This window comes from Pristiophorus japonicus, chromosome 15, assembly GCF_044704955.1.
Source record: "Pristiophorus japonicus isolate sPriJap1 chromosome 15, sPriJap1.hap1, whole genome shotgun sequence".
NCBI classification, from domain to species: Eukaryota; Metazoa; Chordata; class Chondrichthyes; family Pristiophoridae; genus Pristiophorus; species Pristiophorus japonicus.
The window spans coordinates 50,028,377-50,053,051 of NC_091991.1; the positions used below are offsets into that span (position 1 = coordinate 50,028,377).

At 45.6% G+C, this 24,675-nt stretch overlaps 2 protein-coding genes across 2 annotated transcripts in view; one reads left to right on the top strand and one right to left on the bottom strand.

The window, feature by feature from the left end:
• Window positions 1-24,675, top strand: part of dusp16 (dual specificity phosphatase 16) — a 109,969-nt gene that overhangs the window by 54,583 nt on the left and 30,711 nt on the right. The gene's annotated exons all lie outside the window — the stretch shown is intronic.
• The window catches only part of borcs5 (BLOC-1 related complex subunit 5), a 164,844-nt gene continuing 155,511 nt past the window's right edge, over window positions 15,343-24,675 (bottom strand). Inside the window, exons 5-6 of the mRNA XM_070900414.1 lie at window positions 16,002-16,156; window positions 15,343-15,717 (exon numbers count right to left, since the gene is read on the bottom strand). Of these exons, the coding sequence (XP_070756515.1) occupies window positions 16,013-16,156 (144 nt within the window). The 3' untranslated portion in view covers window positions 15,343-15,717; window positions 16,002-16,012. The remainder of the gene's footprint in view (window positions 15,718-16,001; window positions 16,157-24,675) is intronic.

Genomic DNA, 24,675 nt, shown 5'->3' on the forward strand with positions numbered 1-24,675 from the left:
CTTCATCTGCCATGCATTTGCCCACTCACCTAACCTATCCAAGTCGCTCTGCAGCCTCATAGCATCCTCCTCCGCAAATTTGGAGATACTACATTTAATCCCCTCGTCTAAATCATTAATGTACAATGTAAACAGCTGGGGCCCCAGCACAGAACCTTGCGGTACCCCACTAGTCACTGCCTGCCATTCTGAAAAGTCCCCATTTACTCCTGCTCTTTGCTTCCTGTCTGACGACCAGTTCTCAATCCATGTCAGCACACTACCCCCAATCCCATGTGCTTTAACTTTACACATTAATCTCTTGTGTGGGACCTTGTCGAAAGCCTTCTGAAAGTCCAAATATACCACATCAACTGGTTCTCCCTTGTCCACTCTACTGGAAACATCCTCAAAAAATTCCAGAAGATTTGTCAAGCATGATTTCCCTTTCACAAATCCATGCTGACTTGGACCTATCATGTCACCTCTTTCCAAATGCGCAGCTATGACATTCTTAATAATTGATTCCATCATTTTACCCACTACCGATGTTAGGCTGACCGGTCTATAATTCCCTGTTTTCTCTCTCCCTCCTTTTTTTTTTTAAAGTGGGGTTACATTGGCTACCCTCCACTCGATAGGAACTGATCCAGAGTCAATGGAATGTTGGAAAATGACTGTCAATGCATCTGCTATTTCCAAGGCCACCTCCTTAAGTACTCTGGGATGCAGTCCATCAGGCCCTGGGGATTTATCGGCCTTCAATCCCATCAATTTCCCCAACACAATTTCCCGACAATAAGGATTTCCCTCAGTTCCTCCTCCTTACTAGACCCTCTGACCCCTTTTATATCCGGAAGGTTGTTTGTGTCCTCCTTCGTGAATACCGAACCAAAGTACTTGTTCAATTGGTCCGCTATTTCTTTGTTCCCCGTTATGACTTCCCCTGATTCTGACTGCAGGGGACCCACGTTTGTCTTGACTAACCTTTTTCTCTTTACATATCTATAGAAACTTTTGCAATCCGTCTTAATGTTCCCTGCAAGCTTCTTCTCGTACTCCATTTTCCCTGCCCTAATCAAACCCTTTGTCCTCCTCTGCTGAGTTCTAAATTTCTCCCAGTCCCCGGGTTCGCTGCTATTTCTGGCCAATTTGTATGCCACTTCCTTGGCTTTAATACTATCCCTGATTTCCCTTGATAGCCACGGTTGAGCCTTCCCTTTTTTATTTTTATGCCAGACAGGAATGTACAATTGTTGTAGTTCATCCATGCGGTCTCTAAATGTCTGCCATTGCCCATCCACAGTCAACCCCTTAAGTATCATTCGCCAATCTATCCTAGCCAATTCATGCCTCATGCCTTCTTTAAATTCTGGACCATGGTCTCTGAATTAACTGTTTCATTCTCCATCCTAATGCAGAATTCCACCATATTATGGTGACTCTTCCCCAAGGGGCCTCGCACAACGAGATTGCTAATTAATCCTCTCTCATTACACAACACCCAGTCTAAGATGGCCTCCCCACTGTAACGCGCATGTGCAGAGGTCCCGGCACTGTTTTCAGCGCAGGGACCTGGCTCCGCCCCCCACAGCTCGTGCTGCGCTGCGTCGAGGGCCAGAGGACCAGCAGGGAGCCGGAGAATCTGGAAGTTTTTTTTAGGTGCACTTTGTGGCGCGAAAAACGGGCGTCCAGGTCGGGGGCGCAGCCCGAAACTTGGGCCCAATAGTTCAGACCAGGTGTCCCAGATTCTTTATTGCCTCACAGGTTATACGCGAAGATACTTTTGCAAAGACTGGAAAAGATTCTGGAAAGGGAGAGAGAATGGCCATGTGGGAGCCAATTATATAGGAAAAGATAGGCATGAAGTCTTTCAAAAGCAGTTTAGGAGCAGGATTTCAAGGGTGGTAATCTCAATATTATTGCATCAGCCGTGTGCGAGAATAGGGAAGATTATGAAGTTTAAGGAGCTCAACATATGCCTAAAGGAGTGTTGTCGGGAAGAAGATTTCTGTTTTATGGGACATTGGTTCTGGGGAAGATGGGAGGTGTTCTGCAAGGATGGGCCATATCTGAATAAGAATGAGGCTAATGAACTAACAAAAAGAGTACGGGTAATAAAAGCAATCTGAGCACATAGAGAAGGCAGAAATAAATGAGGTTAATACACAAATAAAAACAATTAGTAAAAGAGTTAGCTTGCAGAAGGAATAAAGAGAGTAGAGAAGGAAAATCAAATCAACCAGTTATAACCAGGTAAAAGACTATGGGATAAAGGAACAAGGTGTCAGCTTGGATAAAAAATCAAGGGGAAAAGAGTAGCATTAATGATTTTAAACATGCATGTATTGTAATGCTCAGAGCATGGGAAATCAACAGGGGGAATTAGAAGCAATTATACTTGAGAAAGTCTCTGACAAGAGATGTTTGGAGCAGATTAGGGGTATGGAATGAAGGGGAGGGTAACAAATTGGATTAGAAACTGGTTAGAAGGGAAGAAAGAAGGTACAAGTTATTGGCTGTTTCTCAGAGTGGTTTGAAGTGGGATATAGGACTAGAAGGAGTAGTGTTCAAATTTGATACTAAAATAGGAGGCATAGTAAATGATTCTGAGGGCCAACGTAAGCTGCAATAGGATATTGATAAGATGGTGGAATCAGCAAAAACATGGCAAATAGAAACCAATGCAAGTATACTGGGACAATAAGCTGTGAGGAGAACACAAAACGTCTGCAAAGGGATATAGATAGACTAAGTCAGTGGGCAGTTAGGTGGCAGATGGAGTATAATGTGAGGTTATTCACTTTGGTAGGTAGAATAGAAACATTTTTAAATGGTGAGAAACTTTTTAAATGTTGGTGTTCAGAGAGATTTTGGTGCCCTTGTGCAAGAAACACAGAAAGCTAGCATGCAAGTACAACAAGCAATAAGGAAGGCAAATGGCATGTTGTCCTTTATCGCAAGACCGTTGGAGTATAAGAGTAAGGAAGTCCTACTACAATTGTACAGGGTCTTGGTGAGACCACATCTAGAGTACTGTGCACAGTTTTAGTCTCCTTATCTAAGGAAGGATATACTTGCCCTGGAGGCGGTGCAATGGAGGTTCACTAGATTGATTCCTGAGATGAGAGGGCTGTCTTATGATGAGCGATTGTGTAGAATGGGCTTATACTCTCTGGAGTTTAGAAGAGTGAGAGGTGATCTCATTGAAACATACAAGGTTCTGAAGGGGATTGACAGGGTAGATGCTGAGAGGTTGTTTCCCCTGGCTGGAGTGTCTAGAACTAGGGGGCACAATCTCAGGATAAGGGGTAGGCCATTTAAGACAGAGATGAGGAGGAATTTCTTCACTCAGAGGGTAGTGAATTTTTGGAATTCTCTGTCCCTGAGGGCTGTTGTTGCTGAGTCTCTGAATATATTCAAGGCTGAGATAGATTTTTGGTGTCTAGGGGAATCCAGGGATATGGAGATCGGGTGGGACAGTGGAGTTGAGGTCGATGATCAGCCATGATATTGAATGGTGGAGCAGGCTTTAGGAGCCTACTCCTGCTCCTATTTCTTATGTTCTTATTTGAGGTGGTACATTTTGGGGGAAAAAAATTATATTTTGAATGGGGGATGGTTGGATAATATGGAAAAGCAGAGGGATTTGGGGTTCACATACACAAGCCATTAAAAGCAGCACTGCAATTCAATAAAGGCATAGGTATAGAACATAAAAGTTGAGATGTAATGGCGGATCTATATAAAAACTTATTAAGGCTGCAGTTGGAGTACTGTGTGCTGTTTTGGGCTTCATACTATGAAGTATGTTGAGGAAATAGAGAGGGTACAGTGCAGATTCACTAGGATGCTGCCTGTTAGGATGAAATAGAAATATGAAGAAATACCACTAGCTCTTTGTAAAGAGGTGATGTTTGTCATTTGTAGTCATGTGCCAACAATGCATTGTTTGGCACCTTCTATCATGTCTACCTTCTCGTGCAAAACTTGATTCTTGCAGTCGACGAGCTAAATGTGCCTTTACTTGGTTAAGGCGGGTTATACTTACCAGGTGCTTTTATTCACATTGTGGTGCACCACTAGTACCCGTGAAGCATATAACTTGCATGCATATGCACAACAGTAGTCTTCTGCAGTCCAGAGGACAACCGTGAGTCCAGTGTTTATGGGTAATGTAAAGATGAATTATACTTGTGCATTGTCACTCAGGCTCCGAAGTCAGACTTGTCATTTTTGGATACAAGAGTGACACTGAAGTATTTTACAGCATTGTGATGCATGTTATAGTAGAGCTGGTGCACTCCCTGACAAACTCCTGCTTTAGATCAGTCTCCCACTTGCCTACTCGATTAAGAACAGATTATACCAATGCAATATTTAGTGCTTCATTTGTAAATGTAAGTTGTGACCAACATGTAGCACACGCCTCTATTGCTCTAATATACCTCAAACTAATATCAGCCTGTTATCAGAATATGTTTACTGATAGGCTACCTGTTACTTTGTACTTTGTTTTATTAAAAAGAGTATTGGCAACAATTATTTAAGGAAATGGCATGACATGAATGGCAAAGTTATTCTATGTGTCATGTAATAATTCCCAATGAGCTCAGCAGGAAAGCCCAATAAAACATTAAATGGTAACTAAAAGTTCAAAGTTTGCCATTTTTTTTACAAAGGTCATTGCACTTGGGGAAAAAGTTCAGAGTTGTGTTGCATGTATTGCAGCTTCATCAGCCATACAAACTGCTATGCACAACTGGGGATAAAATCTGAACCTGTAAAAAGAAATTATATTCCTGTAAAGTTTCTGTATTTAATTTTTTATTGTAATAGCGTATCTTCCATGGCATTGCTCACCGTAAATTGGAAGATCGGTTTTATAAGGAGAGGAGCATTATATCATGTAATGTGCAATATATATTCTGCCTAATTAAAAAATGAAAATTGGATGAGTCAATTACTGTTCAGGCTAGAGGTCAGAACCCTGGCTTTGTTCGTGGGAAGATTAATTAACAGCTAGCAGACATTGTGGTTCTAGTATTTTCTGTACATTCCAAATCACTGACTTTGTTTCCTTATAATTTTATTTTAAGTGTGACATGGAAACTTACATTAGACTGCGTAACATCTGCAGTGTGATGGACAGAAACTATGCACTAGATGTACCATTTTATAGGCTCTCTGCACCATTTATGTTTCCTGAGGCTTCTGAGATTTCCAGGCTTTTCCTGAGCCTGCACTTGGTATTGAATCTGGGAGCATTGGAAGAAGGAGGTCACTGAGTGGGGAGAGGGGGGGCATTATATGAGGGTGGTTAAAACGTCTGGAGAAGTGATAGAGGTTGCAGAAGTGGGAGCACTGGGAGGGAAGGTCCTGGTGTCTGGATGCCTGATGGGTCTGGTAGGACTAGGTTAGGATATGATAGCATTTGGGGAATCTTGCAATACGGGGGAGAGTTGGAAGCACTGGGAGGGAGGTTCTGGGTGTGGCAGTGGTGGGAGGATGGACATAGTCTATGTGTGGAATAGTGGTGGCATGGTGTGGGAACATTGTGTGGACGGGGGGGGGGGAGGGGGTGCTGCTGGATGTGGAACTCCTGGGAGGGAATCTTGGAGCATGAGAACAGAGTTGCAGGATGCTGCTGACAAAAGCAAGGCAGTAGTGGTCTTGGGGGTGGGTGGAGAATGGAGGTTCACTATGGATGCTCGGCAAGGGTTGGGAAGGTGAGGTGGTTGGGGGGAGCTATGGGAGCTCAGAGCAGGAAGATTGGGAGTGTGAGAATAGGGTAAAGGAAAATGTATTGCTTTAAAAAAAAATAACTAAAAATATAATTTGAGTCATTAAGCAGAGAAACTGGCTTTTAGTTTGCTCACGAACTTAGTGATTACACTATATGTAGTATTAATTCTAAGTGCTTGTAAAAAAAAAGCACATTCACATTTATTGATTTGTTGGAAGACCAGAATGCTAGACAACAAACCAATCAAATCATTTGAACAAAACTATCCAAATGTTTTTGTCACTTTCTTGGTAACTGAAATTTGTAATGTTTAAATAAGGGTGTAAATATTATTAAAACTTATTTCACCGGAACATGATTAAAATTATTTTTTTTTCTTGACAGACTCAGCTTCTTCCAAAAGCCTGAGTTTGAAGCTTAAACTTTGACCTGGAGCTATCGTTCCTGTTGGCTTCAGGAAGATGCCAGTTTAAGCATGAGTTGGTGCACAATTTCCCATTGCGCTTCAGTTGGATTTTCTCCTTGCAAATGAAAGATTAACAATTCTGTAACAAACGGGAACAGCTGAGGCTACAAAAAAGGGAATGCAACCAGGCACTTTCCCAAAAGGGGGCAGAGAAACTCACTACAGGCACTCTTGGTAGTTCCCTCACAATGGGCCCAAATTTGGCCAGTACAGATTTCTAGCGCACTCATCAGAGGTGCGCGCTTTTGTAGAACTCCAAGGGCACCAAAAATCTTCAGGGCGAGTTTGGCCGCTCCCCAGCCTCTCCTCGATGGTGGCGCAGCGTGGCAACTAGGTTTGGGGGCGGAGCCAGGTCTCAGCGTTGAAAACAGTGCCGGGATCTCTGCGCTTGCGCGCTAGAGTGTGCGTGCATGCGCAGTAGCTCCTCGCCCCCAGAATCAATGGGGCCAAGTTTCGGCCTAAGTTGCTCCTATTTTTTTGGAGCAACTCGTTTAGAATGGAGTATCTTAGAAATTGCAATCTCAGCCTTTAGTTTGCTCCAGTTCTAGTGAGTTAAAACAGTTTCATTTTAGAACAGATTTTTTTTTTCAAAAGGGGCCGTGTCCGGCCACTTATGCCTGTTTTGCAAGTTTAAGCAGCGAAAACTTACTCCAAACTAACTTAGAATTGAGTAAGTGTAGATTTTTGTGAAACCTTGTTTACATTTGGAAATCAGGCGTAAGGAACAAAAGATGGGGGGTGGGGGGGAAGGCGGGTTTACAAACATTAAACACTTTACTTTTACAAATAAAGAGCCATCAATAATAAATGATAAATAAATCAATAAATCAATCCAAATAAATTAAATAAATTAAAAATAAAAAATTAAAATTAAAAATCACACTAAATAAAAAATGATTTCTACTCACCTGCAGCACTGGGGAGTGGTGGAAGAGAGAAGATTATTGGGGGGGGGGGGGGAAGAGAAGATGATGGGGGGGAGAAGAGAAGGGGGGGAGGGGGGAGAAGGTGGTGGGGGGGAGAAGAGAGGGTGGTGGGGGGAGGGGGGAGAAGAGAAGAAGGTGGGGGTGAGGGGGGAGAAGAGAAGAAGGTGGGGGGGAGAAGAGAAGAAGGTGGGGGGGAGAAGAGAAGAAGGTGGGGGGGGAAAGAGAAGAAGGTGAGGGGGGGTTAGAAGAGAAGGAGGGGGAGGGGGGTAGAAGAGAAGGAGGGGGAGGGGGAGGAGGGTAGAAGAGAAGGAGGGGGAGGGGGGAGAAGAGAAGAAGGTGGGGGGGGGGAGAGAAGAAGGTGGGGGAGGGGGGAAGAGAAGAAGGTGGTGGGGGGAGAAGAAGGTGGTGGGGGGGGGAAGAGAAGAAGGTGGTGGGGGGGAGAAGAGAAGGAGGGGGAGGGGGAGAAGAGAAGGAGGGGGGGAAGAGAAGATGATGGGGGGGGGTGGGGGGAGGAGAAGAGAGGAAGACGAAGAAGCCGGGCCCCGCCGAGGACTTCGGGCAGGGCCCGCACGCAGCGGATGCTAGGCTGCCGCCGCCGTCGACAACTCTTCGGGCAGGGCCCGCCCCCAACGAGAGGCCAGGCGGGCCCCCCCAACGACAACGCCGGCTGCCAGGAGTTCTTCGGGCAGGGCCTGCCCCCAGCGAGAGGCCGGGTGGGCGGGGCCTGCCGCCGAGGTAAGATGCGCGAGCCATTTGGCCGGGGATAGGGGCAACGTCCCTTCGGCCTGGGATAGGGCCGTTGCCCCGGAGACAAGACACCGGGAGCTACTGCGCACACATGCAGCCTCCACTGCGCACACGCGTAGCTGCGGCACTGTTTTCGGCGCAGGGCTGTAGCTCCGCCCCCAGCAGCTCCTGCTGCGCAGCGCCGAGGTGGAAATGGGCCTACAGCTATCGGAGAATCGCGGGGTAAGTATTCGGCACAATTTTTGTTCTATAAATTAGGCAGGCCTCTCCGATGTGCGCCGTTCTAGCAGGTGGCTGAAACTTGACCCCTGAGTGTGCTCTGCAGGCTGTGTGGGAAGGGCCCGAATCGCGCCGCCCCTATCCCTGGCCGAATGGGCTCCCTCATCGGCGGCCCGCTGCCTTCCCGTCACATAAAGGTAGGACTTCTATTTTTTATTTGTTATCGATTGATTGATTGCTTATTACTTTGGTCTTGATGCTTTAGGTGCAGGGTTCCTTCAATTTTTTTTACTTATTAATTAATTGCTTATTACTTTTTGTCCTTTGTTTAGTGCTTTGTAAGTCTTGGTGCTAGGTGCAGGTCCTCTCAGCTTGTATTTTTTATTATTGAATACTTATTTTTGTGCTTTGTTTAGTGCTTGGTGCTTCAAATGTACTTACCTGCACTGATTTCTTAACTCTCCGCAAGGGTTTTCTGTGCAGGCCACAAGTAGTCACATACACCAGCCTAAGTTAGTTTGGAGCAACTATTAGCTGTCCAAACTGGCTTAAATGGCCAAAACAGACATAGGTGGCTGGTAACACCCCCTTTTGAAAAAAAAATCTAAACTTAAAAAAAATCCTAACTAACTCACTTACACTGGCGCAAATTAAATGTGCAGAATTTAAGATACTCCAAAAAAAATCAAGTTACTCCAAAAAAACGGAGCAACTCCTGGCCAAATTTGGGCCCAATGGATGCAACATAGGCGGAGGTCTGCGTGCAGATCAAACACTTGCCTTCTGTGCCAGGTGATGGTGTATGGGATCTGATTCACTAAAGAGGAAGAGAAGGATGAAAATAAAATTATTTACCAAACATCTGAATGGGATGAAATTTGCACCAGGATGAAGTGCAAAGAGCGAATGCCACTATTGACAAAACAAAGAATTTCCTCTCCCTGCTTTTAAAAATTCAGCAACAGCTGTTTGCATCTGTATCCTTCTTCAGTTGGTAAGCAGTGAGGGAGCCAGGTTAGGCAGACAAATGTCACCCAGGCTACTTGGAAGTGAATGGATTTTACCATGGCATTCTGAATTTGCAAAGCCTTTGTTGCATGGACAAAGATTTTCAGAAAACATCACACATCCAGAATCCTATTGTATTGATATAGGGGGAAATGTTATTTTGCATAAATGTAGTCCTCAATGATCAACCTGTTATGAAGTGACTAACTCTGAGCACGACTTATACTTTTGAAAAATGTATAAAAGCTTGTTTAAACAGATAAAAAGAATTGATGAGGCATTTCTGAATACAGTAATACCTTTCTCAGACCTAAATATGCCACATACTCATTCATTCCTTTTCTTCTTCCTCTTCACTTTTTAGTTTTTCACATTAATTGTTTCATATTAAGTTGCTCCACCTACATAAATGCACTGTGATTGTGCAAGAGAAAAAGCTGTGTCCTTTGGGACAACTGCTCTTAACATGCAGACAGCCCCTCTCGGTTTTGTCTAAGTCATACACCATAACTCTCAGATGTGCAGTTTTTCTTTTGCATTTTATTTTCCTTCTCTGCTCACTTGGCAGTGACTTGTGCTGCAGTACAGTTCCAAAACCTCTGCAAACACTTGGCTAAGTGGACGTTAAGTCTCACACAAGCCCGAATAGTGTATATTTGGAAACTATCTCATCATATGGGGCTCAATCCAATCCTCTGCTAATATTCATCATCGCTATTACACCATCGCTTATTGCTTAACAACCAAGAGCTTGAACTCCTGGGTTACATTTTCTCCTCTCCTTCCCCAACTCAAGGAAAAAAGGGAAATTGAAAAAAGAAAATAAAAAATGCACCCCTTTGGGGCAGTGAGTCAAATTGTAGTGTCTCATTGCTGCCCCAGTCAAGGTTAGCAAACTCCTGTAGACCATGGATTGAATGCTCAATCTTCGTGGTCTGTTTGGCCCAGTATTATAACCATACAGCGTATTCAATCACTAAGCCATCCAGAGACTTCCCCTCCCACCCCTCCACACACACACACACACATTTTATTTTCAAATAAAATATAAAAAATTCAAATGACTGCTTTTTACCATTGGTGTTGGTTCAAACCATACCCATACCATCTGATGTTTAATGAAGACTTGGTAAAGTCTAAGTTCATTGAACTGTGTGTATTTTTTCATGGTCAATTATAATTTTATCATAGAATGTTACAGGAGAGAAACACTCCATTCGGCCATAAGGTCTGGTAGTTATTTTCCACATGAGCCACCCAATCTATTGTCATTCTCCTGCCCACTCTCCACAACCATTAGTTCTTTGAGAAATTATTAAATTCCCTTTTAAAATGGTAATGTTTAGTTTCCCATATTGCACGTGCAATACAGATGCACTGCAATAGTCTGCAGCTTATTCAATGTTAAACATTCAGTCAGGACACCGGTCAGTGAAGCAGCAGGTTTCATAATAGTAACAATAGTAGCAATGAAGACGCTTCCTGTTGCTGAACCGATAAATGGAAAGTTTCCCATCTGTAATTTCAGCACTTCCCCTCATTGTTAGTCAAATTTCGAAGTATTTGTTATAAATATTTGCATCACAAAATGAAACTGAAAAGCATTATTGATCTGCAGTGAAACCATTGACGGTTATATTAAGAATCTCAGATTTTATTGAGGTGAGGAAGAAAAAAGTATTGCTTTCTGTTCCTGCTGTCCCCCGGGTGTTGCAGTGACACACCGTGATGGTCGTGCACCGAACTTACTTCTATTTGTCTGCCAGTGTGGCTTCATAACTGGTTAAAAAGAGGACGTGAAATTAGGCTATTGACTTGGCCTTTGCTGTGTGGTGTTTTTATTTAACGGGCTGTAATTTGCGGCCCCTACAGGTGCCTACGAGGTGTGCACACGCCCGTAGGGGCCACGTAAGTTCCAGGTTTAGGCATGTGCTGCGCATGTGCCAAAACCCGGAACATGCGATCTGTTAAGAAGATTCCCGGGAAGAGGGCCTCCGCGGACGGAGTGTTTGGCTATTCTGCCCAGCAAATGACCGGGAAATTCTGGCCTGGTACCAGCGACTTTTAAAGGACATAAAAAAGCATTTAATTCATTCATTTAAATATTAAAGCATTTGTAAAATAAGGTAAGTTTAATTTGAGACCTTTTTAAAATATGTAAATTTATTTTTCAAATTTAATTTTTGTTTTAAATATTTGAATGCCATTTTGATTCATTTTAAATGTACGGGTATTTTGGGGGTATCCCTGTTATATATGTAAACTTGTATTTACTCTGTACAGCCACCAGAGGGCTCATCCCCTGGAGTCCCAAGGGGAATCACAGATAGATAGATTTTTAACCAATAAGGGAATTAAGGGTTATGGGGAGCAGGCGGGTAAGTGGAGCTGAGTCCATGGCCAGATCAGCCATGATCTTTTTGAATGGCGGAGCAGGCTCGAGGGGCTAGATGGCCTACTCCTGTTCCTAATTCTTATGTTTTTATGATCCCATAATCTCTTGGGAGCACAGGTATTTAATGAGGCTTCACAGGTTGGAGAGGCACTCCAGAGATCTGCAATAAAAGACTAAGGTCACACTACTTTGAGCTCACAATGTTCAGTCTGACTCTTTCTCTATACACAACAATTCCTTTTCATACTTGTGGAGGATCCGTACATAATGAATCCCCATAAGTATGAATGGGGATCCCCTTTCATTGGTTGGGCCGGTCCACGTGATCCCAGGCTTGTGAACCGCATGCGCCCCTAGGATACACGGCCTCTACACAGACCCACGTGTAGAGGCCCAGGATCACAAGTGTCCGAAACTCCCGGACCATCAGGTCAGTTCGTAGATTTTGTGCAGGTCGGAAGCATTTGCTCACAGTAAGCCTCCAACCACAATTTCAGGCCCAGTGTCTTTACACTTTAGTTTAACTGTGATATTGTGAAATATGTAAAAAAAAATTAATGCCATTTATATTACAAACCTTACTTTGGACATTAGAAATTTCAGTTAGAGAATTTTTTTTGCTGAGAATATTGAGTGATTCAATTGGTTTATCTTCTTTCTTATATTAATCAGTTGTTCTGTGTCATGTATTCAACTGTCATTGTAACCCATGTATAAACTGACCTAAGTTGTACACCGTGAAAACATTGACCACTAGGTGGTGAACTTGTGGGAGACACTCCTAACCTGGACTTTCAGGTATAAAAGGGGAAGCTCCACCCACCTTCATCATTTCAGTGGTGGAATAAAGGTTACTGGTCACAGAGTGACCACCTCTCAAGTATGGGCTCGTGTGCATTTATACTGTATAGTAAGGACGTATCATTCTGATTGTTCTGTCAGAACAAATTGGCAACTGAAGTATGACTGTGAGTGAGATGCTTGTCAAAAATGTGTACTAAACACAAGACTATTTAACATAGTATATAGATGCACTATTTTATAAGGACATGGCATATTATGTATCATACAATGCATTAAAGTGTCACTAACATGTAGGTATATGACTCTAAGACTACAAGTTGTTAGGTCATATTCTATCATGGCAAGTTGTGAAACTAAATTCTTAGGGCTAGATTTTCCACGTTTTTGCATGCTTAACGCCCACTTAACATCCATTTTACCGCTGAAATGACATACAACACCCATATAGCGCCCATTTAGCCTCAAAATAGAAACTGACGGACATTTTTCGGAAACTTATCGGCAAGCGTTACTTTCCCCATGTGCATAACGCTGGGAAAAAATAATACTGCCCGCCAACTTTTTTTGGGCGGAATCATCTGAATGGGCAAAATCAACGCCCATAATATCACCCAGCATTACTTTCCGCACGGAATTAACGCCGAGATTCAATAATACCGCCTGCCCATTTTTTTTTTTTGTCGTAAAGAGCACATTTGGCGAAACTAGGAGATGCCCACCGTCACTTTCACCACCTCACACACATATCGCCCACACTATCGCTCGCCCCAAAAACCGCCCGGAAAAAGTGGAACTGTTCTGAACTAAAGCCAGTGGTGTGGCTGCCATTTTTTAAATCTCAGGTCGCTTCATTCAAAAGGCTGCTTCAACTTCGGGGGAGTTTGGATTGACTCTGGAGTTCTTCTCAGGTGAAGTGACCATCTCAACAGACATATTTTCAGACTCTGGACTAATGAGGGTTTATTCTATGTGTATTTTTGTGAGGAAATTATTGCTTCTGATCAATTGCTATTATACTTTCATTGCAATGGGGCCAGCCATCTCTCAGCTTGCATCAATTAATACGCAGATGCTGCAGAGTGCAGATGGCTCAATGTGTGATGCACTTCATTACCCCAATTTAAGACATGCAAGAATGGGGAGGAGGGCCAGACCATACACACCCCGCACGTACAAGAAAAGAGGTCTTACCTCGACGTGTCCGACCACACCTGCCTTCGAAGACTGTACTTCCACAAGGTGGTGATCAATGAAATATATGAGCTCATCAGGCCAGATATGCAGCCTGCCATCAGGACATCAGTGTTGGTCGAGGTCAAACTCACCGCGGCACTATCTTTCTACGCGTCCGGTTCCTTTCAGGCCTTCACGGTCGAGATTTGTCCTCAGTCTCACCATGCCACCCATCGCTGCATTAGACAGGTCACGGAGGCCCTGTACACGCGAAGGATGGACTTTATCAGCTTCCCCATGACCACTGACCGGGCTGGAGCATTCTATCACATTGCTAAGTTCCCCAGGGTGCAGGGAGCAATACAGTGCACTCACATCGCCATGCGGCCACCGCCTCAGGACCCGGAGTTTTTTCGTTACAGAAAAGGATTTCACTCCCTGAAGGTCCAACTAGTTGTCGACCACAACCAGATCATAATGGCAGTGAATGCCAAATGTCCGGGCAGCTTTGATGAGGCTCAAATCCTGTGTGAGAGCGCTGCCTCTGACACCTTTAAGAGTCAGCCACAAGAACAATGCTGGATGCTTGGTGATAACTGATATGACCTAGCCAACTGGTTAATGACCCCTCTGTGACATCCACACCAAGGCCGAGAAGCGATACAACCAGAGCCACAGAGAACACGCAATCTGGTCCACAAAACAATAACTGTGCTTGAGCAGCACTTCAGTTGTCTGGATCACTCAGGAGAGGAGCTACAATACAACACTGAGCAAGTAGGTAAATTCATGGTTGTGTGCTCCATGCTGCATAATCTGGCTATCAGGAGGGGCCAAGAATTTCCAGAAGGGACTGATGCTCAACCTCAGGAGAGGAGGAGGAGGAGGTCGACGAGGGGCTGTATGCTAACCTAGGACCAGACAATCAGGCTGGCTATGCAACCATGCCCATGATCCCCTCCAGACCGCAGGAAAGGGCCCGTGGTGGCTACATGGCTGCAAGACTCTTGCGTGAGGAGCTGATATCTGAACGGTTTGCCTGAAAGAACGTTGCTGTGAGTGACAACGCTGACACACTGTTGTGTGCGTGCAGCTCAGACATCAATGGTGCCCATCATCTTGGTGCCAGTTAAAGTTTACGTTGATGGGGTTAAATAAAACTTAACTTCATTCATGTTAAGGAACCACCAGTGTGTAACGATCCAGCTATCTGAGACAATGCGTTCAATAAAAAAACATTTTATACCAACATTGGTCTGAAATCATAAGTATCACGGGCAAAAACACCCAACCCCTGCCCACACTCCACTTTTTCCACCATTGACATCAATCAAATGTTCAACATGTCCAGCAACACAGAATACAAAGGCAAAGCAGGAGGGTGGTCCCCTCTTTCTCCCCCCCCGCCCCCCCCATACATTACAACAAATTGCATACACCCAGATGGAGATATAATACAGCCATCACCTGCGGACATGCACCTCACTTTCCTCCCCCCCTTTCCCCTTCTCCCCACCTCAACCCCTTCCCCTCCTGGCTCCACGGCACCTGGCTGAAGAACTCCTCAGATGGTGCCTTATTTGGGGGGGGATGTAGACCGAGGCGGTGGTTGTACGGGAGCGGGGGGTTGCCGAGGGGGCAATATTCTCTGATGCAGAAGCGGGATCTTGGTCTTTCCTCTCATCTGTCATTCGCAGTGGTGGTGCGGAACCTAGGAGTGCCGCGCTCTGGGACCACTGGGAGGCCTGTGCCAGCAGTGTTCCTGGCTATCGCATCCAGGGCCTTCGCCACCCGCGGAATGTACTCAGTCATGGTGGCCAGCTGTGGGATAAGCTCCCCAATACTTCGATGAGCTGGCCACCAATGTCTACAGTCCTGGACAACTGTACCATCTCTCCGCTCTCATGTGGCGCTCGTGGACCAGATCTGCTGCATCCATGAGGCCTCCGCAGTGTCGGCGCTGTCCTGGGGACAAATTGGGTGCCCTGTGGCGAGGTGCTTGGGGCTGGTACCTCTAGAATGGAGGCAGGAATGACCGGAGGAACACTAGATGGCCTTGGGGTGGAATGGCTTCTGGAGCGTAACAATGCAGGTTCTTTGAAGTCCGCGCTCTCATCCATAGAGAACCAACCCAGCGGATTGACGGGTGAGAATCGGAGCTCCTCTGCACTAGATGTAGGATCGTCCGGAGAGTCGGGGCCCGCGCCCCCACTTCTGGCCTCTGGTCTTGCCTGGGGCCGCGCTGCTGGCTGAGCTGCAAAATACAAATGAGGTTATTAGAGGAGAAGGGGGTTTTAGAGTCACAAGATGAGTCCAGCACGACACACAGCAAATGCACGACAAAAGCACCGCCCCTATCAAAATCATCACAGACATCACATTTCATGACCATCAACACATTTGCATTCCAATGATTTTCATTACGACAGCATTATTTCTATGACAATTTTAGAAATCATCTATCATATATGATTGTTCGGATGAGTGGGTGTGGCATCTATTGACTTTACATCACGCAACGGTGTAAACTTTACTCACGTGGCATCACTTCAGGGTCTGCAGATGCTTCCGTGGCTGTCCGGGTGTGCTTCCCCACGAGTGCGAGCACCCGCTCCTCCATCTCTGATGTCGCTGGAGACTGGTGGCCCCCCCACCCTTCGCCTGTGCATGGACCTCATCGTCGATAGCTTCGTCTATAACAGGTGACAGGACGACATGGCATGAGATCATTGCATGATATTCTTGCTAGGTACTGTGACAAAGACTGATACAACACATAGCCGACAGATGTAATCATGATTATTATGATAATTATCATTCTTTACCGAAAGACGTACACCGTGACTGCAGGCTTTGAGTAAAACATTCCCGGTAAAAGTGAAAGACCTCACATCTGCTGATGGTCACTCATGACTTACAAATCAAATTATATAAATACATAAGTACATGTAAATAAATGTAATACTCTTGCGGATCCCACAAGGTCGTTTCATCGTTTGCGGCATTGGTTGCCCTCACGCACCTCATTGGTCGCCGACGAGAACACCTCTGCTATCTTGGTCCATATCTTCTGGTAGACCTTTGGGGTGGGCTTCCCACACCCTCCGTGTCAAATCACCCCAGTATAACTCGACCTCCTGCAGGAGGGAGGCATTTGCCTCATCCGAGAACCTCCTCGCTCTTTTGCGCCCTCCAATGTGCTCCTACTCCAGCTCACTGCTCTCGCCGCCGTCAGTCTCCACAGTGTGCTGTGATGCCTCTTCCTCTCCCTCCATTATAGGCCAAATTCGGGCAAATATGTGGCTGGTAACAGCTAATTTTTGTTTCCCTATTTGCTCTAAAGCTCTAAACTCTACCTCCTTCCTCCCAAAGCAGCCATACTACACCCACATACGCCTTCAGCTCACTCTCTCTCTGCGCATGTCATGATGACTCTTGACCTCCGGAATTGAGCGTTGCCATGCCGTTGCTAAGGACAGCGACACTTTACGGCAGAAGGTCAGCGAGATTTAACGCTAACGCCCATTTCATATCGCTCGCAGTAATGCCCAATTTCAAAAATGGAGACTGGATGTTTTGAGAATGGGCAAGAAGTCGGCGATCTGGAAACCCATTTTTACCGCCCTCGTCGGAAATAATGCCCATTTTTGGGCGATATGCACAAAAGTGTAACATCTAGCCCATGAAATCTTGTAATTTGGGGATTAGCATTAGAAACAGCTGAATTGTTGTAAAAAGACATTAAAGAAACAGTTGGATTTTATTGACAATCCTTTCAGGCAAGGTAACCAGGCACCAATACCTGATATGGCCTACATGTGACCCCAGCCCCGCACTATATGGTTGGCACTTAAAGCCCTCTGATATGCCCTAGTTAGCCAATCAATTGTAAAAAGAGTTGCTCCCCACCACCTCCTCGAGTCATTTAGGGATGGATAATAAATTCAGTCTTGCCTGTGTTACCCACATCTCAAGAACAAGTAAGGTATAGCCATTTGAGCGGATGATCTGGTACATGATATTCAGTAAATCTAATCTGTTTCAAATGAATGGGATGAAGTGGATAAGTACAATAATCTTGAGAAATTTTCAATCCTCAACTGCGATACTTTCGCATCTGAAGTTTATTGGCATAAGTTTACATCATTGCAGAAAGTGTTTGGTTATACAGATTTAAAAAACTGCCGCTGGAGACATGTGGCACGTGGAAGTTATGGTTAATGTGGGACAACATAATATTAGACGAGATAAGTAAACTTATAAAGGGATGAATTTCTAGATGTTCTTACAGAAGATTTACATGTGTTCATGAATTACTTGAGAAAGCCAGTCCTTTTGTGGCCTTCCTAGAACAATCTTTAGAAATATTAATCTACTTTAGTACTGTTAAATCATGTATTTAATCTGGTTGAGTACTGCATGTTTGGGACATTAAATTATTTTTTTTAGAAGTTAACTAAATTGCATTGTCCTGAAGATCTTGAGGGTATGGTGAGAAAAACAATGGAGGCGAAATTGCCTCTCGCCCCGATTGGGGGCAGTAACCTTCCAGGGCTAGGAAGTCCCGCCTCCGACGCAGAATTGGGCATGTGCGCCCCTCAAAGGAGGCAGAGCACTGTCCGGCCCTCCGCTTCTTTGGAAGGGCGCTCCCGGGGTGGAAGTCCAGCACCAAGCTCAGGAGCCCAGTGCTGCACGGACCATCCGCGTAGTGCTGACGTTCTACAACGTCCTTCCACTTCATTTAAAGGGTAGGGCCACTGCGCGCACTGCGGGCTACTGGTTTACGAGGGACGTGATCAACCGGGCCAGTGGTTCAGCACCCAAAACAGCATGCCGGGCTGCATGATGATGGCCCAGTCGATGTGAGGGCTGGCATTATTGGTCTGGCACAAGAGTCGGCCGAAAAATAAATTGGCGAGCCACGGCGCTGCAGGCCTCCCCTTTAAGGGTCGCCCCAGTGGCGGGTGTCTGCCAGCCTTGTGGCCCAAGGGGCAATTTCCCCCGCAAGGTGCAAAGGGGTCGGCGCGGGGTGCTTTGGAGTCAGCGCACATGGCGATGATGTCATTACTGGGCGTGCTCCGGCTCGGGACGCGGCGCTACTGGGACATCGCCGCCCCCAAACCTCCAGGGCAATTTCCCGGGAGGCGCTATCACCCCTTTTGCCCGGGCGGTAAATTCATTGCACCCTATTAACGCCCCCTGGATGCGTTAACTGGGCTAGAAAAAGGGGAAATTATGCCCCGAATATATTATCAGTTTTTTGTACCTAGATTCATCCCAGATAGAATGGTGTCTGTAATGTTCAAAACCTCAGACCAGTTACCACATGCAAATCTGGAGCGTAAACTGCCCAAAAAACAATATTAATAACCAACATTTATAACCATATAAATGTGAGCTGTTCAGTCAGTTGATGGATGGCAGATGAAATTCCCCAGCTCCTGGGGAAGTTTGGTCAGCATAGCATCTTTTACCTTATTCAACTCTATCATCTCAGCAAGAGCAATAAATAAGATCTTTCACTGGAGCTAATGTGGTTAGTTGTACAGATTGAATTTCCCCTATCCGGCACCATCGAGACCTGGCCTGTTCCGGAAAAATCCGGATGAGGGGAGGTCACATTAAATTGAATGGTACACGTACTGAGCAAGGGGATATTGGGGCTGGGAGTGCGGTAGAAAGATCATTGGGGGGGGGGTGGCACGGTGGATAGCGGGGTCAGGCCAGCGATTGCGGGAGTCGGCAACGAAGAAGGGCTTCGGTTTGTTCATGTTGGAGTTCTGCGTATGCCCCACTCGGTGGCCAGGAATGGTTCTGGACAAAAGGTGGTTCCGGATAAGGGAGGTTCAACCTGTAGTTGTTTTTTTCTAACGATTTCATGAATTAATGCAAGTTAGTTTGTGAACATTTGCTGACACGCTTAGCAACAAGTCATGGCACATTGTTCCTGATAGAATCTGAGTTCTTCTCTTGCGATTGTCTCAGTCCAGAGCCCCACTCAATGCCATCTTGGATTTTGAACTTTGAGAAATGTATAATTTTGAACCTAGCTCAGTTTCATAGAATTACATAGAATTTACAGCATAGAAAAAGGCCATTCGGCTCAACTGGTCTGTGCCAGTGTTTATGTTTCACATGAGCCATTTGTACATATTCCATAACATAAATTTCCAGTAGCTCGTTGGGAGTAGGATTGTTGGAGGCCTGGGAGGCATAGTCCAGCAAATTGTCCAGAATGGTAGTGGGTGCAATTGGAGGTGGGTCATGTGGGAAAGTTATTTTTGGGAGCGGGTCAGAAACCCGCTGTCATGCTGAGGTGCAGAGGGACCTGGGGGCCCTTGTGCATGAATCCCAAAAAGTTAGTTTGCAGGTGCAGCAGGTAATCAGGAAGGTGAATGGAATGTTGGCCTTCATTGCGAGAGGGATGGAGTACAAAAGCAGGGAGGTCCTGCTGCAACTGTACAGGGTATTGGTAAGGTCGCACCTGGAGTACTGCGTGCAGTTTTAGTCACCTTACTTAAGGAAGGATATACTGGCTTTGGAGGGGGTACAGAGACGATTCACTAGGCTGATTCGGAGATGAGGGGGTTACCTTATGATGATAGATTGAGTAGACTGGGTCTTTACTCGTTGGAGTTCAGAAGGATGAGGGGTGATCTTATCGAAACATTTAAAATAATGAAAGGGATAGACAAAATAGAGTCGGAGAGGTTGTTTCCACTGGTCGGGGAGACTAGAACTAGGGGGCACAGCCTCAAAATACAGGGGAGCCAATTTAAAACCGAGTTGAGAAGGAATTTCTTCTCCCAGAGAGTTGTGAATCTGTGGAATTCTCTGCCCAAGGAAACAGTTGAGGCTAGCTCATTGAATGTATTCAAGTCACAGATAGATAGATTTTTAACCAATAAGGGAATTAAGGGTTACGGGGAGCGGAATGGTAAGTGGAGCTGAGTCCATGGCCAGATCAGCCATGATCTTATTGAATGGCGGAGCAGGCTCGAGGGGTTAGATGGCCTACTCCTGTTCCTAATTCTTGTGTTCTTGTGTATCCTGCTCCCACACGTCTTTTCCCCCAGGCGCGTCTGTCAGCACGGACCTGACCCAACTAAATTATTAGTAGCTAGTTGTCAGACTCTTAAGAGTGGTTTTAACCTTGCCTTTTAAATTTAACTGCATGGCCACGGGAAACACGCTGCTCTGGAACCACATCTGTCAACCTGAGGCGGGAGATCAGTGGCCATTGCTCCAGCTGATTAGTTGACGGCATCAAATGTACTTTTAAAGCTCCCATCTGACAGATGATCACTTTCCTCAGGCAGAAGTTGTTTCTCATTGCATTCCCAGCACAGATTCTGCAGGTTGCAGTCTTTCCAGCAAAGTCTCCATCCAGTGTCACCTCATTGGAAGAACTCTCTCAGCATTGACAGATTGCTTCTGTCATCTCTATTTCACCTGCCACCTATTCCATTAGCATGGCTGCCATTTATACTGTCTCACCTTGTTCCTCAGAATCTGACCACGATGAGTCCCAACAACAGCAGCACCAGGCACACCAGCAGCACCAACACAACATCACCAATCTTCTCTGCAACCACCCGATACTGCACCTGAGCGCATTTCTGCTTGGGAGGCCAGGGATGGCCTCATCATGGCCAGATTTACTTCACTTGATGCTCTACACCCATATGGCTGCCACATGATGCACCAGGTTGGCACCACCCCACACCAACACCATAAAGCATCCCTACAATGCCCAAGCCATTCATTTCACACTCATCACCATTGCGGGGGGTACCATTATGTCTCACTATTCACTGCAGCTCACTAAGCCACTTCCAATGGTGCACACAAATCTGTCCAAGACCGGAAAGTGGTGAAAATAAAGACATTTATGTTTGACAGCACATTAATGGAAACTTTACATAAACGTTGGATAATACCCTTGTGAATCTACTCGTGTGTCATCTTTCTCATCTGTGTACTTCTATAAGGTGCTAGCTCTGTGGCTTCAGCAGAGGTAGAGGCAGCCTGCTCACTTTCCTGCTGCCAAGGAGCTCGAGAGCACCTTGCTGCACAACAGTGGGGCCATGAGGACTCACATCTATGGTGATATCCCTCCTAGAGAGGTCGTCTATGAGCCTCTGCCATCTTTCTTCCATAGATAGTCATCTATTCTCCATAGAAACCAAGTCTCCTGTGAGAGACGCACTAGCTGCTCCATGCAGGTGAGCATCCTTTCCTGGAGGAGCCTACAGTCACTATTGCCTGTGACACGGTGTTGCTCATGTTGGAGATGTACTCCTCCATTCTCTGAACATTTGCAGATATTGCGCTTGCAAAACCTGTTGGAGCCCCCTGCACTTCTTCCTGCACCTCCAGGATTGCGCTCTTTCTTGATAGCCCTGAGGCTCAACTGCTTCATGCAGCTGAGCAGAGCTCGGCCACGTCCTGCGCCCTCTGGCATCCTCTCCACTGCTGTCCCCATCTCCACCATCTGCTCGTGCTCACTTGTGAGTTGTGAGACACCAGGTGACAACACTACTCTGTCAGGTGGGACTCACCCAGGTGTGGGTGTCTGCGTTGGTGCTGGGTGCGCTTATGGCTGGTGACGGTGCATCCTCAGAGGCTGGGGGTTCCTCTGAGGAGTCATCTTCCTCTTCCACCTGGACTTGTGAAAAAGTAAATAGATGAGTTAGATAAGTCATATGAAGAATGAATACAGATACCATTATGCACATGATGACCATTCGGTGGCTGCTGACATCAGTCCCCATATGAGTGACTGATGTATACCATGTAACTGTTTGATATATAAAAACATAAATAGGAGCAGGAGTAGGCCATTTGGCCCCTCGAGCCTGCTCCACTATTCAATGAGATCATGGCTGATCTAATTTTGGCCTCAACTCAATTTTCCTGCCTGTTCCCCATAATCCTTGACTCCCTGTTGTTCAAAAATCTGTCTATCTCCGCCTTGAATATATATTCAATGACTCAGCCTCCACAGCTCTCTGGGGTCGAGAATTCCAAAGATTCACGATCCTCTGAGAGAAGAAATTCCTCCTCATCTCCATCTTAAATGGGTGACCCCTTATTCTGAAACTATGCCTCCTAGTTCTAGATTCCGCCATGAGGGGAAACATCCTCTCGGCATCTACCCTGTCAAATCCCCTCAGAATCTTACACTTTTCAATAAGATCACCTCTCATTCTTCTAAACTCCAATGAGTATCGGCCCAACCTGCTCAACTTTTTCGCATAAGGCAACCCTTTCATCTCGGGAATCAATCTAGTGAATTGTCTCTGAATTGCCTCCAGTGCAAGTTATATTCTTCCTTAAATAAGGGAGACCAAAACTGTACGCAGTACTCTAGGTGTGGTCCTGTACAGTTGTAGCAAGACTTCCCTGCTTTTTATACTCCACCCCCCTTACAATAAAGGCCAACATTCCATTTCTCTTCCTAATTACTTGCTGTACCTGCGTGCTAACTCTTTGTGATTCATGTACGAGGACACCCAGATCCTTCTGTCCCACAGCATTCTGCAGTCTCTCTAATTTTGTCATCAGGTTGCTGAGATGTCTCCCTATCTCCGTCTCCCACCTCCAGCTGCTCGGCGACTCCGGATATGTCTAAAGCAGCCTCCCCTGCTGTTGTAAGATTTGCAAATGACGGGCGGCCACTTCCGGTTCTCTCCCTCCCCCTCTTTTATTGTGGGCTCTCTTTTCCTGCAAGGAGGGAAAGAAGAGAAGTTTGAGTGAGAGTGATAGAATGAGTGTAAGGAATGGATGGGTTAGCTCTTTAGAGGGTGACTATGATGGAGTGGGGTACCAGTGCCAAGTGGCCTCCTTGTGTGTTAGTTGGATGGGGATGTGATAATGTAAATGGAGAGGGATGGGTGGATGTGCAAGGTATGTTATTGTGAATAAGGATGTGCAGGAGTAGAGTTGGGAAGGCAGAGTGATGGGGATGTGATGAGAGCCACAGCAGGATGAAGGTGAGTGTGGCTTTTTACATTTCCTGATCCAATGAGATCATTGAAACGATTGCAGCACTGCACCCAGTTCTTCCTGACCACATCCCTGCTGGTAACTTCCTCTGCAAACACCAACAAGGCTGTTTTGGGGTCCTGTGGAGGTCTTTTCCACCCTTTGGAAGAGGACTGCCCTGCATGCTCCTGACTCCTCCTCCTCCTCCCCCCCCCCTCCCACATGCATATGGAGGGGGTCATCAGAATACCTGGGTGCAGGCCTCTGCCTCTGTGCAGTCATTGTCAGTGTTTGCAGCACTCCAATGCAGTAGTGCACTGACAGCGCTATGTTACATTGACATTCAAATCCAATGTGGCCATGGTCCCTTTAAAGATCCCAGCTTAAAATGTGTCATCGATGATGTCACCAAACCCGCACCATTTAATTATGCCAGGTAATGCGCAGAGCGGGCTTAATCGGCCCTATTAAGGGAGAGTCGTTTTCAGCAGCAGTGTCATGGCCTGTCATGGGCACTGCCTGCACTGGACCCGCCTAGATAGGCAAAATTCCAGCCATAGTCTTTCTCATCTGCCCTTAAGTGTGCAGTCTGAGGGGATAAGGGAAAAAACTGAAGGAAAGACGGTTTGCTACAAATACATGGTGGGAATTTATTTCTTGAGGTTTTAATAGCCTTGCAATGTTAAATATTTGCTCTGGGAAAATTCTGAAACTGCTGAGGGACCAGGTAAAAACATTTTTTGTAGATTTCGGTCTTAATTGTCTGGATTGTTCCCTCCATTGGTGTTCTGTAAGCATTTTGGGATGCTATGAGTTTGCAATCTACTTTTCATTTCAGTGTAATTACCATACTGGCAACAGACCTCATTTTCAGTTATTTATTAATTCTGGCCATCTGTCTGTTAAGTATTTAATGCAATTTATCACTTACGTTAAATGTTTATATAAAATTATTTTGCTCAATTCCATGGCTGAACTAATCAATACAACAGATGTTATTTTCTTTGTCCTTGCGTCTTTTCCTGCCTGCTTATCTTCCTACCCTTTCCTGCCTTTTCCTTTCACCATGTTAAGTGGGCCAGCAGCCCAAAACTGAGCATCCATTCGGTGCTAAGGACTATCAGCAGCAGCAGAATTGTATACCATCACAATCTGTAACTCATGGCCTGGCACATCTCACTCCTTGACCAAGCCTGGGTCAGTACAATGTGTAGCAGGGTGTGCC